This window comes from Chionomys nivalis, chromosome X, assembly GCF_950005125.1.
Source record: "Chionomys nivalis chromosome X, mChiNiv1.1, whole genome shotgun sequence".
Taxonomy (NCBI): Eukaryota; Metazoa; Chordata; class Mammalia; order Rodentia; family Cricetidae; genus Chionomys; species Chionomys nivalis.
The window spans coordinates 66,837,102-66,857,781 of NC_080112.1; the positions used below are offsets into that span (position 1 = coordinate 66,837,102).

At 37.6% G+C, this 20,680-nt stretch overlaps 1 protein-coding gene across 1 annotated transcript in view; it reads left to right on the forward strand.

Annotated features, from left to right (window-relative positions):
- The window catches only part of Ar (androgen receptor), a 175,997-nt gene that overhangs the window by 135,717 nt on the left and 19,600 nt on the right, over nt 1–20,680 (forward strand). The window contains exon 3 of the mRNA XM_057759414.1: nt 2,047–2,163. Within this exon, the coding sequence (XP_057615397.1) occupies nt 2,047–2,163 (117 nt within the window). The remainder of the gene's footprint in view (nt 1–2,046; nt 2,164–20,680) is intronic.

Genomic DNA, 20,680 nt, shown 5'->3' on the forward strand with positions numbered 1-20,680 from the left:
AAAACTAAATTGGAGCAGGCCCAGATCCCACTTATAATTTCCTCTAGCAACTGAAAATACACAAGCTGAGTTTAAACAAACAGTGCAGAAAGATATCTGACACACTAAGAATGTTTTCTCTTCCAACTATACTCCTTCACGGTACGTCTCCATTGTGCACAATTTTCAAAAGTTATACTGGCTCTATCACCAACTTGTCACTTGGTGCATCTCCATATATTATGTTCATTTCATAACTTAAGAACTAAGAGCCCCATTAAAACTTTTTACCAAAGTGCTTTAAATATCCTTACCAGTTCAGATTCTGTGTTACTAACACTGATGGGTCAGTGCTACAAAGAGACAGAAGTACATTTCCTGGAAGAAAGGATCTCTGAACAGAGTCCAGAAATATTACACACTGAGTCATAATTCAAGAAAATTTGGGGAAAACACTTTACAAGTATGTTTCAGAGATAATTGAGGCTTTATATAGAAGAGTAAGCTTGAGGTGATTAAAGAGAATTTAAATTCTTTCTCATTCATTGGCTTCATAGTCTTAGAACAAACCAAGGATGTAATGCCACACAGGTCAATAGTCTTGAAGAGCATAGATGGAAGAACACCTTTAGCACACACTATAAAACTCAATTTAGAATCACATTAAAAGTTATCCATTATGATCCAAAATGATTTATTACTGGGATTCAAGGATGGTTCAGTATATATAACTGAATAAATACAACTTACCACATCAACAGAATGAAAAAAATTATACTATCATTTCAGAAAAGATAAAAAACATTTGACAGAATTTATCTTACAATCAATACTCTGAATAAAGTAGATAAATATTCCTTTATCACAAATTAAAGGTCATATGTGAGTCTATAATTAATATCATACTTGTGGTCTAGTAAAAAAACAAGGATGTACACTACCTACTACTGTTAAACATAATGTTGAAAGGTAGAACATGTTTCATCATAATGACCTTAATTTTTTTTATCATAGAAAGGGGTATATGACAATTCTGTTACATGTACTTTGCTCAAGATTATTACTAAACTTGTAAACAAATCGAATATAATATACATATCATTATTCTGATATAGAACCCTGAAATTTTCAGCCATATAATGAAACAGATTAAATAATAAGGAAATAATAGATTTATAAAAGACCATTTTCTTCCATCTTGTTTTATCCCTAATCCACAATGTACTTGAGGGTATATTTTGAACTATTTCTATGGTGACTCTGTTTACTTATGCTCTTTATGTTCTGCATACATACACGTTTATCAAGGGCCTAATATGTGTTGGATTGGTTCTGGGAGCATTGTAATGAAAGCCAAATAAGAAGTAAAACACATATCTTTGGACCACAGCTTCCTTTGAGTAGCTCTTATCTTCAAAATAGTTTCTATGTCCATCTATGAGGACTCAAATTGTACCTGCTTGTGCTTTTATTTCCTTTACTGACTTAAGAAGACTTTCTTTTGCTTGCTGTGATTTATCACATAAACTGTGGATTTTATTTCCGGCTTTTTCAACCTACAGGCTTCAGAGTGCCATCACTAGCAATGTAAAAACAGTTAGGTATCACATAGCAAAATGATGTACTGTCTTTTTTAAAGCATCTAATTAGCTAAAGTATGAATCTGTGCATGATTACAGGTGTCGGTAGGAGGTTGTATTGACTAAGCCAGCATCTGTTCTGTGCCAAGCTAAAAGAGTGATAATTTTCACAACTGGTCATATTCTCAAGGGCACTCTTGGCTTTTAGTCAAGCTAAAACATCTTGTTTTCAAAATCAGTAGTCATAATAATGGAAGTATTAGCAGGATCTGAATTACTAATATCTACTAAAACATCTATGAAAAACAAGCAACATAGCACAGCATTAAATCACCTTCTTTAAATGGTTTGATTCCGTGTGATCAAATTTTTGGGGGCCATTGTCTCTCAACTTGTAGTATATATTACTATCCTTTTGCCTAGAGATACTCAAGGAAAGAAGCTCTGGAGATGCACTAACCTGTCTACTATTGCATTTTTCTCCCAGGGAAGCAGAAATATCTGTGTGCCAGCAGAAATGATTGTACCATTGATAAATTTCGGAGGAAAAATTGTCCATCTTGTCGACTCCGAAAATGTTATGAAGCAGGGATGACTCTAGGAGGTAAGAATATTTTCTTCTTTTTTTCTCCTTGTTCTTTGTTTTTCTCCTTCAGCTCGCCTCCCTCCCTTATAATTATTGCACTAGACACAATTCTCCTCTGCAATGCTTCAGAGAGTGCCATATAGGCACAAGACTCAGGCTGACTTTCTCATGGTGCCTTCTTTATTTTAACCTATGACATCCATATCTTTGGAGTTTTGCTTAGGATCAGGAGGCATGAAGTAAGGATCAGAAACTAACGGAAAATGAATGAGAGTATGTTTTTTGGATTTGGTTCCTCGGGTGGTCTATTGATACTGGCCCAAAGCTGTTCAGTGGTAAGGACGAGAGAACCAAGTAATCAAAACTGTCACAGGTGCAGGATGAGTAGGGCACAGGCAGGCTGTGAACACCTGGGACTACCCCTCACCTAACTGCTGCATGTTCTGTAGAGACAGCCAACTGGAGTGTAAAGCTGCTTCTCTTTGGATTCTGTGTCTAAGGCACCAAACAGCCAATTTCCTATCCTGTGTCTCCCAGAAATCAGCAGGCCTTTTAATCATTTCCTTTTCTTTACAAATCCATTGATTGTTTCCAAAAGCATTTTTCCAATGGCACAGTAGCTTCTTAGAAGATATAACCCTTCCAAGGGTGACCCTTTATTGAAGTCTCTGTGTTCCATGAACATGTGTCTACCATGAGCTCTGTCATCCTTCTGAAATGGCTTCATACTGCTTGAATGACACATATTTCCCCTCTTCTAATTCTTCATATCTTCATCTGCCTCATGCCAGAATTCACACGACTGCCTGCTGCTTCCAAACAGATGCATCCTTCATGAGAAAAAGAAGCTCATTAGTCTACTTTGATTTAGAAATGGAACTCAAAGAAAAACAAATGTATTTCTGAGTACCAAAAACTATAATCTTTATTCAATTACTCAGTAACAATTGGAAAAACCCAAATGACTTGAATTCAGCCCACTTTTCTCTCATCTCAGGGCTAATTTACAACAATTGTTTTCTCTGGCTTCCCATAAGGCACTCAATGCCTTCTCTGCCTATATATCATTGTGATAACTACATCCTCCCCTCCTCACGAACCAGTTCGTACTTTTTACCAGAACCATAATACTGCAAGCAAATTGTTTCAGGCTTGATCTGTGAAAATTTCAGCAGGAGCATCTCAGGTAACTGTAGTACTCTCGGGCACCACAGTAGATGCCCTCTGAGCTATTTTCTAGGCAACTATATCAAATGAGAATCAGATATTTGACAATCCAAACTTGTTTTTACTTGTCTTGCTAAGGATATCCTATAGTTGTGATATTCAGTGGAGAAGAAGCCTCAAGACCATGGGGATGAAGTAGAAAGAAATCCAGGAGAGGTACCAGAGGGAAGGATTGAAAGGAAAAGTTTTCCTACATGATGTTCCAAGTCCTGAGCAAATGTTCTGATACACTCGCATCTCAATCCTTTAACATCCTGTGAATTATGCATAATATACAGTGGCTTCTAGATTGAGGATCCCCTTCCTTGCCATCTTTTGAAAGTAACTGTAAGCTCATTTTGATACAAGTAAAATTTAATTATAAGATACTCCTTGTTAAGATATTGGTTTCATATCAGAGTCCATATCCTCCATTAAGAGAAAAAAAAAGTTCTTCTGACATTATCACAGTGAACCTCGTTGGAAGAGAAATCTACATATGACTAAGATTCTAATTGAACAGTGTAGCACTGACATAGCTTTGTGAATTCAGTCGCTGAAAGAGTGAGACAAAAAGCTATCTGATTGATTTACTAGAAAACGTGGTTGAGTAGACATGGGGAATACAATGCTGAATTGCTACGGACAGTTTTCAACTCAGTTTCCTTCCCATACAAACAAGACAGCATATTGGGCACTAGAGGTTCAAACTAACAAACTTCAAAAAAACTAGAAGATAGATGCCCACAAAATACAATGATTCTTTTCTTTTTGTTTTGTTTTGTTTTTCTTTCCTTTTACTATGCAGGGAATTGAACCTAGAGCCTTGGGCATGTTAGGCAAGTATTATACCACAGAGATAGATGCCAGAGATAGATGCCCAGTCAACTCATAGAAGGATTATTGTTTACCTCTGAAGTCAGACAGACCTAGGTTAAAAGTCCAGATCTATTCTTTACTCCATGTCCCTATGAACTTCATTTTCATTATTTGTAATTACTAGATACCATCCTCAGAGTTGCAGTTAGGAGAAAATAAAAAGATGAATAAGAACATCTTTGAGAAAGTGCTAGACAAATGTGAGGACTTATTCTTACAATGAGGTTCCTAGCATATTAGGTAGACACAAGCTGCTCTTAGGACTTTCCAATGACTTTCTCCTTAATAAATAGCTTGGCTTGCCATGCAATATGTGATATGTAACAACAGTCAGCAGTTCACAAAAATATACTTCTGATTACCTCACACTGAAAGGTGCTACAAGCATAATGCTTAAAGTCTGATTTTAGTAATTTTAATTTTAAAAAGTTTATGGTGATATTAAAGTACCAAGTCAGCGAAAACCAAAGTGTTTATTCTCTTAGGCTTAAAATATAAACCTTTGCACGTTGCTGGAGTTATCACCACATCCTCTGCTTTTCAACATAATTCTTCCAATGTTTATTGTTAACTTACAGTATCAGTATATAACACATTTTATTCAAACAATGGTAAGATAAAAGAAAGCATCAGCACATAGTGACTTTTGTGAATATATTGGTGGTATCCTCTCATTTTCATAAGATTTGGGTTTAGCATAGACTTTTTGTCACCTTTAAGAAGAATTTAGATAATTTTGATTCCTTTTCTTTATCACTCACACTACAATTATATAATATATAATAAAGCAGCAGTTCAGAATACAATCTTAGGCAAGTAATTTCTGCCTCCCAGAGGCTCTATTTTTTTTTTTTTGCCATCATGAAACTGGGATGATCAGATTTACCAAGAATCCTTCTGCTGTTAAAATTGTGTGATTTGATGTCAAAAGTCATGAAGAAAAGATCATAAGATTATCAATGTCTTAATTGCCAGTCACCTGCTCATAGAAGTACTAATACAAGAGATTGATTTGCACAATAATTTTAGCTACCCCTATTCACTGCTATGTAAGATATATGCCAAAACCATATTCAATGAATAGATAGTTGAAGGAGTAGAGGATAAAGTAGATGTTTTGAATTCTTGGAGAATATGACACTCTGCAACTGATATATGTTTGGTCTAAACATCTTATGATCTCTAGCATGGCTGTGTCTATAGTGTTCCATTTGTTGATGATGTTCCATTTTCTGTTAAATTAAGACACACTTAGTACATATAGCCTTTTCCTTGCGTTTCCATGGTACCTTCCTATCCCCTTGCTTATTTCCTTATAAACTAATTGGTATTTATTAAATAATCCCACAAGTGATGAGTTCTCAGGATAACCTTTCAGGCTCTTAAATGTCCATCTGTGGAAAAATATATGTCTTTTGTTGTTCTTGATTAATATCTGGCTGCTTTTGAAAACTGTATATCAAGAATTGCTTAAAGATTTACATGCTTTGCCCATTTGTTCTTTTAAGAAAACACTTAACAGACTGGATAAGGACCTTGCCTTCAGTGAATTGATGTTGACTTTTATATAGTACATAATTCAGATAAATGCACAGGCATCTTTCACTTTATTTTGTAATTTCCAAGAAACACTTCCAGTTTCCAAAATGGAAAGAGACAACCAGCCTTCCTGCCATCTTCTTTCCTGGCCTATTTCTTTGCTCATGTTCTATCTTTCCTCTTATTGCCCTGGACAACTATTATTTCTTTTTTTCCTAAGACTCATAAGTTCTCAGTATGTAGTAAATATCATGAACCTAAATATCCCTTGCCATGAACCATTCCATTTTGTAGGCTGTACAGAAATTTGAGGTAGCAGCTACCACTCACAGGAAGAGAAGGACAATGGGGACTCAGAGCATGTGAGATTTGAAAAAGTGTACATTTATTTGAAAGGTTATTTAAACCTGTTATCCCAGTGTTTGTGAGGCTGAGAAAGGAATATCTTGACTTTAAGGCTAGTTTGCTACATAGTAAGCTGCAGGTCAGCTAGAACTATATAGTGTGAGCATTCTCAATAAACAAGCAAGCAAAAAGTTTAAATGAAAAGTTCCTTTACTCCTAGGAGATTGAACATTGCCAATAAAGACAAAATGTTAACACATATGCAAATTTCAACAATGTCCATGAGTTCTGTAGTTAAGAAAATAGTTCAGAGAACCCTGACAATAGTCTGATACCACGATAAACAGTAATTTCCAATGTTCAAGGTAGTCCTTATGCCAACTGCCTCAACATTCACCACCTCCAAGAGAAGTACAACATTGCTCCTTCCATATCAGATATCCTAGATGTGAGAAAATGATTGAAATGCTGAAATACAAATTATGACATGGGTCTTTGTGTATTTTTCAATTCATTGATGTGACTTCATCTCTCCATGCACTTACTCATCTACAAATATATTTAATAAGTTCCTATTACATGCAAAATATATACCAAACTTTATACGAGACATCTTGGAATAGCAAGCCTAATAATAGAGATTTAAACATATTCTTGTTTTTTATACTTTATTTGACTTTGTTTTATGTGCATTAGTAAGAAGGTGTCAGATCCCCTGGAACTAGAGATAGAGACAATTGTGAGTTGCCATGTAGGTGGTGGGAAATGAACCCAGGTCCTCTGGAATAGCAGCCAGTACTTTTAACCACTGAACCATTTCTCAAGCCCCTTAAATGTATGTTTTAAAAATTATATAGGGACAAGGAGGTGGTTCATCATGTGATGGCAATTGCTGCCAACCCTATATCCCACATTTGATCTCTGGAACCTATATTGTACAAGGGGGTAACCAACTTCCTCAGATTGTCCTTTGACCTGTGACACATTCATACTCACATGCACATGAATGTACACATGTATACACATACAAAATAAATAAATAATATTTTAAAAAATTATGTCAAATAAGAGAGACAGTGATTACAATTATACTTTAGTCTTAAGGTGTAAAGAGAAAATTATTGGGGAGAAGTTTAGTGAAATGCAAGGGAAGGGGCATTTGAGGCCATGATCACAACTTGAATAAAGGCACAGAGACATAAAAACAATGATGAGGCTTTAAAGAACAGCAAGTAATTTAATATGGCCAAAGATGGGAAAATAATGAGTCAAACTGTAACCACACTGAAAGTGAACCCAATTTCAGGCAGTTGAAGATTTATGGTTGCCAAACAGACATGGCCACATGTCATATTGTTTATGGTGCATTTGTTTTAAGAGACTGTTTTGTAGCTTAACTGTTATATTGGGGGGTTACATTTTTACAAAATGAAGAATATCAATGCATGCAGAGAGAAACAAATGTCTAGCATCTAATTTTGCTAACTACCCATGCTTTATTCTTGGGGCTACTTAGCTCCGCTTGGATTGAAATCCACAAATACTGACCATTTACAAGAAGGAACACTGACCTAGACCAAGGCAGTTGGCTTGTATGAAGAACCTGCATGTATATCGAATGCCAGTTGCCTTGATCTTGACCACAGTTTTCTACTATGAGCTCAATGAAAACTATTTTAGTAGATGTTTTAGAGAAGCTGATTTCTGAGTTCAAATGAGGAGAAGAAACCTGTATATTACTATCCTTAGGAAGATTTGCACTATAAATACTGTAATAAAATAAACCGAGAAGTTTTATAACTCAGGATTCCCAAACTAAATTAAATTTCAGGTCCCCTCTTTTATATAACACCATTTAATATCCTACCAAAACACTGCTCTCTGGAAAACACTGTAAAACACAACTTGAGGATAAATAAAGACTTTATCTGTGAGCAAAAATTTTTACCTACTCAATGTCACTCATTTTCCAGATGTATGTATCATCACTTACTGGGTAAATCAGTTAAGTAAGAAACAAGAGCAGACCATCTTCAGCATACATCAGTACCAGAGGCTACCAAATCCACTAAAGTACACCAGAGAAGATCTATAGCATACTTGTCTTTCAGAAAGTATAAGAAGGCAAAAGCCTTATACTGTGCATAACAGCTGGTAGCCATAGACACATAACCAAAAGAGCATGCTAGAAACATTATTTTAAACAACAGAATGACTTGAAGCATCACAAAGTGATGTTGAACAGTTTCGTTGAACACTATCTGATCTACTTCCCAGAACACCAACATCACGGTGATAAAACTCTGGATTTCATGTTTGACATTCAACAAAGACCACTTAACAATTTGAGAGCTAGGACTAGTAGTGCATGCCTATAATCTCTGCACTAAAGGGGTTAAAGCAAAAGAATCATGAGTTCCAGGCCAGCCTGGACAACATACCAATGCTCTATTACCAAAATAGAGCAAATATAGCTCAGTGGTAGGACCTCTGCTAAGCATACACAAGACATAACCAAAGAAATAATAATAAAATGTGAAACTCAGGTACCGGGGATTTTTATGTTCTCTTTCAGCTCTCTGGATTAGAGTCTAAAAAGTTCTCAGCCTGGAGATGCATTCCTGAAGTCTCAGTCCTAAGAAGTGTTGTTTTCACACACAATTCCCATATACCTGGGTGTTTTAATAGCTCTGCATCACAAAAGGATGTACAGATGAAAAATGTTGCACTATGTGTTTGAGCATCAACATGCACAACATATGACTGGCACTTAGAATCTGGGTGTTTTTGTGGTGCTGAATATGGAACTTAAAGACTTAACATGTTAGAGCCATTGCACTGGTCCTTTTTTGTAAATCAAAACCCTGTGGTAGCTATAGTAGAAATAGCATGATGGATTTAGATTTGTTTCTAGTCCTAATTCTGCCACTTACTATTTTAGTGTGTTTGTGAAAATCTGTAGATCTCTCTGAACCTCATTTTTCCCCAACTATATGGTAGGACTACCATTTCTTATAAAAATTGTTGTATGTGTAAATAAAGGATCATGTAATAGGTATACAGTAATTATCATTGTACCTTCTCCTTTTTAGGTAAAGACTGATCTTTCTTTGTTTCCCAGGTACCACTGCAGACTTCTTTCTCTGCTGTTAAATGACTTTTAATTCTTGGTCTTTGGTCCTTTGCTTTCTGATTTAGCCTTTCTTTAGTCAACACTTGAAGCCTTCTATCTGTTGCTATCAATACTGTCTCCCAATTAGATACACACACACACACACACACACACATGCAGAAGCACTTACATACGTGCATGTGCACACACACACACACACACACACACACACACTTTGAAAGGAAGGAAGTATGCATCTTCTAGTTGTGCATTCCAAGGGAACTCATGTGTAGGGAGAACATATAGTCTCTCTCTTACCTTCCAGCCAGCTTCCATTTCCAAATACTTGCTTTTAGTGAACTATATTTAGAGATAAATAATATTTTTCTAATCATCAAATTTGATGATACTCCATATATAATACTTGAATCTTGCTTGTAAAATCTTTCCTTGAAATCTTTGAATTTTTAAAGTGTGCTAGCCATAGAAATACTTTATTGGGGTTTGCTTTTGCTATGAGAGATCCAAAATCCCACATTTGCACTTTCAAAAGACAATGTTCCAGATAGTATTTTCTAATGTATCAAACAGAAAACAAAACAGACAACACACAACAGACTATGCACACACAGCCAAGTATTTCCCAATTATAGCAACCCAAGAAAAAAGTTTCCTTTTTTACTAATGTAACTGCTTGTTTGAAATCATTCAATTTGGCACTATAAATTGTGAGATATGTTCCTTCAGACCATACAAGTTAGATTATTTTCCTATTGTACTGAACTCAAACAATTTATCTGGCTAAGCTGCTTTTTTAGAAACATTTGAACATCTTTTGAGATTATGTAGCTTAGAAGGAGAACTGAGAAAAGAAGTATATGCTCACTGAGAAACATCCAGATGAAGTTATTGATAGTTCCATGATAAATTATGTCTAAGTTGTAAATTGGAAATATAATTACTACCCTGGATGGCCTCTTTTGTCATCAGATTCCATATTACTTAATCCAACTAAATTGGTGCTAAATACAAGCCTAAGTATGCCAATTCCTTCTTTGCCTACTGGCTTACCATCCCATTGAATGAAGTCTTCTGAGGCTAGAGTAGGACTAAGTTGATAAGGGATATTTCAACCTCCTAACAGTCTGCAGCTAAAATTATGTGAGCACTAATGAGCATCAGAAAATTTGGACTACCATTTGAAACAAGAAGAAATGTAGATCTTGACCAAGAGAAACGGTAACGAACCCAAGCCAACACACCAAAGTGCCATGTTGGCTACTTGGAAACCAAAAGAAATTTAGGAATCTTTCTTCGGGAACAGGCAATAAGGCATGAAAGCTTTGATTATTGAGCCCTTAGGCACAGAGATACTCATTTTTAAATGATTTCATTTCCAGCTGAGTAAAGATACCAGGATTTTTATGAGACAGTTTGACTGATACGAACAAACCCAAAATACCATCAATAAAGAAGTGTTGGTCTTTGAGTGTTTGTAATGGAAACATTAAATTGTACCTGCCTATTCTGTGACCCTTCATATTGTCTACTCTGAAAATTTAGTTCTTGTCTATAGTGGACGGAGAGGTTCACAAACACACACTTACATTGAAGTTGTTAACACATTTGTCACTAACCAGAAAGGAAAAAAAATCCCCAAATAGCAATGGTCCCTTTCTTCATCTTATGAAAACCCTTTTCCAAAATGGCAAGCACCCCTCTCTCCACTTGTTCACCATGCCTCCTAGGAGAGACCTGACTCAGAAACCTGATTATTGAGCTTATTCTGTACAAATCCATCCTTAAGCTACTACTTTCAACAAAACCACTCTTTTTTTTTCTTTTCTTTTTTAAGACCTCTTTGTTATTTATTTTTAAAACAATCTTGTCTCATTTTACATACCAATCCCAGTTCTTTCTCCCTCTCCTCCTCCCACTGCCTTCACTCCCCACCTCATCCCCTATTCACTCCTCAGAGAGGTTAAGGCTTCCCATGTGGAGTCAACAAAGTCTGGCATATCACTTTGAGGCAGGGCCAAGGCCCGCCCCCTATATCTAGGCTGAGCAAGATATCCCTCCAAAAAGAATGGGTTCCAAAAGGCCAGGTCAAGCACTAGGGATTAACCTTGTTCCCACTGTCAGTGGCCCCACAAACTGCTCCAGCCACACAACTGTCACCCACATTCAGAGGGTCTAGTTTGGGCCTATGTAGGTTCCCCTGCTCTCAGTCCAGAGTCAGTGAGCTCCCACAGGTCAGCTGTTTCTATGGGTATCCCCATCATGGTCTTGACCCTTTTACTCATATTATTGCTCTTTTCTCTCTTCAAATGGACTCTGGGAGCTCAGCCTTGTGCTAGCTGTGAATCTCTGCATCTGCCTCCATCAGTTGCTGGATGAAGATTCTCTGATGACAATTAAGGTAGTCATCAATCTGATTACAGGGGAAGGCCAGGTATTATGTAGGGTCTTAACTGGGACCATTCTTATGGATTCCTGGGAAGTTCCCTGGTGTCAGATTTCTTTCTAGCCCCATAATGGCTCTTCAATCAAGATGTCTCTTTCCTTGCGCTCTCTCTCTCTCTCTCTCTCTCTCTCTCTCTCTCCTACCCCATCTCTGTCATCCCATTCCCTCATGTCCCCCTCCCTCTTTCACTTCTCCCTTCCTTCTGTCTTCCTTTCACCCTCCCTTCCCCCAGGCTCTCAATTTTTTCAGGAGATCTTGTCTATTTCCCCTTCCCATGAGGATCCATGTATCTGAGGGTTCTCCTTGTTACCTAGCTTCTCTGGGGTTATGGACTGTAGGCTGGTTATCCTTTGCTTTACGTCTAATATCCACTTATGAGTGACTACCATGTTTGTCTTTCTGGGTCTTAGTTACCTCATTCAGGATGTTTTTTTCTAGTTCCATTCATTTGCACGCCAGTATCAAGATGTCATTGTTTTTTACTGCTGAGTAGTACTCCATTTTGTAAATGTAGCACATTTTCTTTATCCATTCTTCGAATGAGGGACATCTAGGTTGTTTCCAGGTTCTGACTATTACAAATAATGCTACTATGAATGAATTTGAGCTAATGTCCTTGTAGTATGAGTGTGCATCCTTTCAAAATGTAGCACATTTTCTTTATCCATTCTTCAGATGAGGGACGTCTAGGTTGTTTCCAGGTTCTGACTATTACAAATAATGCTACTATGAATGCAGTTGAGCTAATATCCTTGTACTATGAGTGTGCATCCTTTCAGTATATACCCAAGAGTGGCATTGTTGGGTCTTGAGGTAGATTGATTCCCAATTTTCTGAACAACTGCCATACTGATTTCCAAAGTGGCTGAACAAGTTTGCACTCCTACCAGTAATGGAGGAGTGTTCTCCTTACTCTGCATCCTCTCCAGCATAAGTTATCATTGATGTTTTTGATCTTAGTCATTCTGACTGGTTATAAGATGATATCTCAGAATCACAAAACCACTCTTTCATATTAGAAAATTCCAGTTTGGCAATTACATATATCTCAAAATAACCATACAGAAAAAAGGACTTTTCTGGATTTCTGCACAAGACTCAGCTTTCAACTTCAAGCTGTTCAAAAGAGTTGAAGGAAGTTGCTGATCCACACACAAGAAAGAACCAAATGCTTGCCTCTCCCAGAAGAGATGACAGCCAGCCTCTCTTAAAATATGGTAGGAAAAAACGAACTAGAGTCAGATAGAACTTTTTCTCCAAAGTCACGGTGACTATGTTTCCAGTAGCCCACACAACTTGAACCTTTCGTAAGGCAGAAGAAGGCAAAATCTGACCAACAATACCTGCTTTCTTTGTTTCCTGCTAAGCTAATAGAGGAAGTGAGTCTACCCTGGTCTTCTCACCTGAGTGCTTCCTCCACTCCCCACTGCTCCCTCACAGGAAACTCTTGCCTCTAATCAGATCTTGTGTGAGACTTCCTCAGACACTTCAAATAGTCTACTGATGTAATAGAAGAGACAGTTAGCATTTGAAGATTTAGTTCTGTCTTCCCACAACCTCCATATTGAAAATAGCTTCCTCCCTATTGGAGACACAATATACGAGAACTGGAAAGACAAAAATGAAAGTAAAAATGTTCTTTCTGTCTTGTTTGGGACTTGCCTTTCCTGCTCTGTATCTTTTCAAGTCACCACCTACACACACACACACACACACACACACCACATAAACACACATAATGCGCACACACATACCACGGCACTCTTGCATGTATGCCTACAGTCTTTCTCTTTCCCTTTACTTAACCATATTCGGTGGGAGACAAAGCCATGAAAGGGCTTTTGGCAGGGGGCATTTCCTCCTCCTCCTCCTCTGGGCAAAATTCTCACCTGGCCAACAACAACTTCTGCAATGTGGATTGAAAGGCTAATGTGGTTTATTTTTTAACCACTCTCTATTTGCGTGAATACTATTTCTGCTAGTAAAATTTTTCTTTAATAAAACCATGAATGCACCCAAGGTAATTTATTTTCTTTACACCAGACTGACATAATTAATCCTGTTAACACTCAGCCTTTTTTCCTTCCTTTTCTCTCTTTACTTTCTTGAAAGAAAGAAAGAAAGAAAGAAAGAAAGAAAGAAAGAAAGAAAGAAAGAAAGAAAGCTCTCGTTTGCTTTCCAGGTCGTACTGACCTGTTCAGCATGGACTGTTTCGCATTTGTTTTTAACGTCAGTTTAAATGTAATTGTAAAAGCATGTATGCTCTAAATACATGTACTTACTTTTTCCAGTGGAAAATCCTGGTATGCAAAAGCATTTCCAGGCTCTACAATTTCTCATGAGCAGGTTTGGGGTAATGACCCTGTGCTCCTCACTCAGGATGGCATTTGGACAGTGAACCCCTTTCTTCTGGCTCAGTAGTCAGAGAAGAGAGACTTGGAAATAGTTTCTGTGCTTTGGCAAGGATGTGCAGCATTGCGTATCATTCTATTATTAATTATGTTTACTCCTCCACAAACTAAAAACCATTAGACTAAATAGTCTAACATAAACCTTGAAAGATAAAATTTGATATTCTTTCTCCTGACTATTCCCCTGACCAAGAATTGCGACTGGGAGGAAAATGCTAGTCAGCAGTCAGGGGTGGAGACCAAGGAGCCTTCTTGCCTGAGAGGGTATTTGTCATACATTTATTAATCCCACTTGGTCACATTCCCCTGCTAAGCTCTTGCTTCATGCTTGCCAAGGACTGGTTTTGTTCTTTACCTGTTGTTCCTGCCCTAATTTTCCCCAATCCAATTCCAGTCCCTACTTCTGACCCTTCTTACTAAGAACATGCTGGTCAAGCTGGCAGGAAGGAAAGCACACCACCGTGTAAGCTAAGACATCTGGTTCGGTCTTTTGTTCTGCCATAACTATGTGTTTTGGCATGACTTACTTTTGCCCTTTAGTCTCTCTATCTACAAAGTAAGGTGAAGAAAAGCATAGACAACATATGAGTTCCCCAAATCCTTTTTTTTTTTGAAAACGAAATATTTTCTTCAAATAAAATCTGACATAGAAGCTCACATGTAGGTCTAGACTAATTCAAAGGCAGGTGGGGCCGCATGCTAAAGTTCACTTCGCCTTTCCTTGAAGGAATTCATAGGTGCCCAAGGACTCTAGTGGTGTACTAGACTGATAGCTTGTGGTCCTTTGAACTATCATTCTCTTTCCTATTAGATTTTAGTCACAGTGGAAACTATACATCTCAGAAAGAATTTCTTCCCAGAACATTTATCTATTTAGGATAAAGAGCGTCATGAACACAGGGTAATACAGAGCTCAGTAAGAGTGAAAGCCATCATATATTGGCCTACCTAATTTACTCTGTGCTGAACAATGCACATATGTGCTCTTTGTAAAATCACAACCCAGTGAGTTAGAGCTTGCTCTTATATAATGATTCTGAATGTTGTCAGTCTGCCCTTCAATCTTTCACCCCAAATGAAAACTGATACTCCTCACAATTTGCCACTGTAAGCAGCTTTTCAAAGTGGTTCTTGCCAGAGATCCATTCTTGAGAAAAGTCATAGCCTCTGTTCATTGGCATATACTTTCACGGGGTTCAGAAAGGACTCACTAAGCTTACTGCATTTCCTCCTAAAAGCAGTAGTATAGAGTAATCAAACTGGATTTTCACTACATAGATTCACGAACTAAAGTGTAGGAGAAAATAAAAGATTTGTTTGTGACCACACATACCATAAAATTCAGTATTACCACCAAGCAAATAATAAGCCCATTATAATTACATTTGAAAATTTCAGTGTCATTTTTTTCTTCTTCCTTCTGGAGCTCAGGGCATATTTCATCATATGTGCATCTTTTCAGACGTAGAATTCAGGTATAGAATCTTTTCTACCAGCAGATGCCACCATGGTGTCTATATTCCTTCAAACAATGTTATGATTCAGTTACTAATACTATCTACAGTTTGTATATGAGTTAACTGAAGTACAGAGAGACTGAATCTTTCCCTGAGTCTCATAGGAATAGACTCATGATTACTAATGAGACAGTCTGAATCCAGAGACCTTATTTTCAAAAATTATTTTATTCCTGAGAATTTCAAATATGTGTGCTGTATTCACAATATTTCCACCTCTTCTCTCCCTCTTCCAAAGCACCATATCCTTAGACTCAAATTTTGGAATCCAGATACCTTTAGAACATATATGCTGGTTTAGCTTAGCAGCCCATACAATGAAAGGTCTCTATTTAGCTTCTTCACAGTCAAAAAATTTAAAGATGACACAATATACATAATCCAGACTCTCTGTGAATTTTTCATTTTTTATTTGGCTTATTTTTATTTACTCCTTTTAAAAATTGTTCCAAGGAGAGGGCCCACTTCTTCTTCCTGGCCACCTGGGTAGCTTAGCTTCAACGTAACCACACAGAAATTGTATTAATTAAATTACTGTTTGGCCCATTTGCTCTAGCCTCATATATATATATATATATATATATATATATATATATATATATATTCTATAAGAATGAAGAAAGATTCCCTAGAGGTGGGGAGATCTGCCTTGGCTCATACTCTAGGATTCCTCTGACCTTCTAACCCTAAAATCATGTAGTAAGATCTATTGACTCTAATTCTAGTGGATGGAAAGATAACAGATATGATTTATACTAGAACTGAAAACCCAACCCTCTGTAGGCTGAAATTCATGTGAAGAATTCTGTTAATTCAGAATAGCATTTATTTACTCCCACCCACTACCTTTCACCCTTCGGAGGCTCAGGAAACATCTTAGAAGAGGGGGCAGAAAAATGAAAGAACTGGAGGCTAGGGAAGGGTGCTGTGAATACTGTCTTCTGGACATGAAATGCCTATTGCCTACATGCACGCACAAAAGTTGTGGTTAACAATATAAGACCTGCATAAGAAAAGTCCAGTTAAAACTTACAGCATGGAAGACGAAAGGGCACTGAGACCCTAACCCTAGCTGAGGAGTTCTGGGTACTCAATGGCTGATGTGAGTGGGAGAGTTCTGTTTCTTTGGGAGGAGGCACCTCACTTTCACAGCCAGTTACAGAGAAACTCCTTTTTGTTGAGTCATTCAAATGGTGATGGTCTTATGGAAAGATGTCAGTATTTTAAAAAGCTTGCCTGATGCAACCAAGCCCCTACCATTCAACTGAACAGAGACTTTAATATCATTTGCTCAGTTCTTTCAACAGCAGCTACAGTTCTACTTGACTGCATAACTGAACAAAGATGCAAATATTTGAGGAACTCAGAATCTTCGAGGCCCTCCTAGAAATTAGGCTCTCAGAGAAGATAATTCTTCGATATTCCAAATTCCAGAATTAAGTATAGGGAAGAGAGGCATCCTTGACGTTGGGCACAGTAATTCAAAGTTTCAAAGACTTTACAAACATTACCTACACCTCTTCACTGTCTGAGTGTCAAAAGGTATATAGCCCTAGAAAACAAAGAATTCATCCAGAAAAATCCCAAAAGGTCACTGAGGCTAGACAAGTTACAGATTAAGCTCATATAGGTCTCCTTAGGAGCAGACCATGAAACTTGTTTTGACAATGCTTTCTTTGGTGCTGTAGGGAGTTTCCACAACAATCCACTGTCCAGGATCCAGGCTTGCCAGGCTTCTGAACAGTAGGTGGGAGGAGCAAGGCCAGACCTTGTGAGGATCCTTTTTTGCTACGACTTTAACCTAAGTCTAAAAACAGTGATGAGACATAAAGCAGTTCATGTATCATTAGAACTATCCACTTTTGCTGCTCCCTTTCTCTGTTTTCCCGTCAGTTTAAGTAGACATCTGCTTTGACATAGCGGTTAGTTTGTGTGTATCTTATAGAAACAGTTATCATTGACTCTGGGGCTCAGGTGCGGGGGGGATAGGAGGAGCATGGGGGTGGCCTTCAGGAAGAAAACAAGGCCTTGGGCATTGTGTAACAGCTGAGACTACCAAGCTTTGTTGTCTAGGATTCGAAGTCATCGAGCAACATGCTGGTCTGCTGCAGAGGACCACCCCCCCTCCACAGAATGAATGGCATCCTATTTCAATTATGCTTAGTGCAGCAACCCTCTTCATGCAGCTAGCTCAGAGCACCTGATGCAGCTTAAACCACTATGGTCACACGGACAGCACGTTACCAAGGGTCCTCGAGGAAAATGGAAATGTGGACTCTCTTCTTCAAACAGATGCTGTATAGGTCTGGATGACAATAGGAAAGTGCCAGCCAAGTTCTGATGTGCACAATTCAAAGAAACGGGAATAATTTCATTTGATGGATCTTCCCCACAGTCTCTATGCATATTGATCTGGCTTAAATTAATCTGTTTAGGTCCACAAGCCATCACCTCAGTGATTTGAGTCACTGAACAGAATAATGGTGACAGACTAAATCTCACTGATAGTAACACCACCAACTACTCTCTTTGTCCCTGTACCTTCTGAATAAAAACCAGTGGATTCTTCTATGTGTCATTCATTTTGGATTCTTTCCTTCTTTATCAATATCTTTAGTATAATATGGCAAATAGTATAGTATGGCTGCCCCAGAGAGCGGGCCATATTCATAGCACTAGTCAACAGGACTCTCTGAGATAATAGAAGCATTCTATATCTGTGCTGTTCTGTTTAGCAGTCACTGACTACATGTGTTTTTTATTTATTTATTTATTTATTTATTTATTTATTTATTTATTTATTAAAGATTTCTGCCTCCTCCCCACCACCGCCTCCCATTTCCCTCCCCTCCCCCAATCAAGTCTCCCTCCCTCATCAGCCCTAAGAGCAATCAGGGTTCCCTGCCCTGTGAGAAGTCCAAGGACCACCCACCTCCATCCGGGTCTAGTAAGGTGAGCATCCAAACTGCCTAGGCTCCCACAAAGCCAGTACGGTGCAGTAGGATTAAAAACCCATTGCCATTGTTCTTGAGTTCTCAGTAGTCCTCATTGTCCGCTATGTTCAGTGAGTCCGGTTTTATCCCATGCTCAAACACTGGCAATATGTCCAGTGAGAATAAAGCATTACATTTTTATTTGATTTATCTTCATTATTTTAAATAGTCACACAGAACTAGTGGGTACTATATAAATAGTGTAAGCCTAGATCTCAGAGAGGCACATACTGAAATAGAGCAGGAATAATCTAATGAAAGAGAAGCAATGAGCCATAAGGTATTTTAAATTAAGAATAAGATCCCTGGTTCCAATACCACTGCCACTAGATTGCTTCACCCTCATTAGATTCAACATCCTCATCTTTGACTTGAAACTTTGGACTAATACAAGAATTCTCAAAGTGATAGCTTAGAATACATGTATATCATGAGAGATTTTTAACATGATACATGAATGTCTTCAAGGGATAGGAAGTCAGAAAGACATTTTATCCCAGTTTTCCAGGCAGAATGCAACCGTTCTTGTACATACATGCCTATACACTGTATTATTTCCTGGATACATTCTGAATATATTTAATCCATTCTGAATATAGCTGAATCTGTGAACACTGGAAAGATGATTTCTAAGGACTCTTCTTTAAGGCAAGCTGTGAATTTTTTTAATCACTGCAGTACCCAAGATACGTTTCCATTTAGGCAGGGAACTAAGTATTTTCAGAACTTCCTGTTTCTCCATTTTTAGTTGCAGCACTAGCAACTAAAGTCCATTGTCTGGAGTAAAAATTATAGTCAAGGAAGATCAAATTTTAGGGATCCAGATTCTTTGGAGAAGCCACATGATAAAATATAGAGAATGTGAGTTTTCTAGATAAAGCAGGTTCAAATCATTGAAGTTATTTTTCTCTGAGTCCATGACTAGAAAATACCAGCGAGAAGAGTGGGGTCTATCTGGGAACTGTACCGGGGCATTCTGGAGGCATCGTCAGTTTGTAATGCAATGTACAAGAAAAAGACTCAGTTTAAGAAATGGATTCACCAAATGACAAAACATTGTGAAGGTCAGGCCTCTTGCTCTGGGAGTAGATTTAGCTAGGTTCATACCAAACCCCCAGCTTTATACCTTTATGTGGGAGGTAGAAGTTCATAATGGAAGTATGTCTCTCCTTATTACTGGCTGTGTCCAAATCCTATAGAAACGATTCTTGGACCAGGTTATCTTGCAGTCAAGGTTGGGATCTCAGACATCCTTATTTGTCCCCCTTTTCTTCTCAATGCTTCTCTTATATTCACGATTTTCTCCTCTCTGGCCTAAGTGCTGATACAAATATGCAAGCTATTATTACTTTGATTTACTGAGTAAGAGTATGATAAGGTTTGTAGTAAAGGCCTTACTTTTCTAATTAGTGCTTAAAGTCTGTTCTAGATATGTCATTTTCTATGGTGCCAGAAGCAGATATATAGTAGGTTTTACCACATTTATGCACAGTATTGAATATCAGCTTCGCTTTGTTTTGTCTTTATTTATTTTTGTGTTTGTTTGTTATTTTTAAAGGATTAGATAAAAATACAGTTTATGGTCTACTCCCAGTGCATCTGCTTGTGATAGATCTCAGAGTTATGACCTTTTTAATTATTTATACTTATCAATATAAGTGCTAGGGAAAATAGAAAAAAATAACCATTGGATTGCTAGAGGACCTTCAAAGTAAGTGTGTCTGTGTGTTTGTGTGTGTGTGTATGTGTGCACGCACATGCGCGTGCAGGCATTGCATGCAAAAATGTTCACATATATGTGCATATGTGTGTGGATATGTCAGGAAAATGGTTCTTAAACTGAATTTGGAATTACTGTGGTTGTTTTAAAGAATGTTATATTTTGCATTCTAACAGCTGCCTGCTAGTATGATTTCCTTTTTTTATAGATGAATAATAGAGTCATGGACATTACATTATTTATTTAATACTATTATAGGCTCTAACCTTTTGCTCTCTATTTTATGCCCCGCTAAAGAAGAAAATCAGTATGTGTTATGGTACATGATCAACTATGAATATCATTCAGA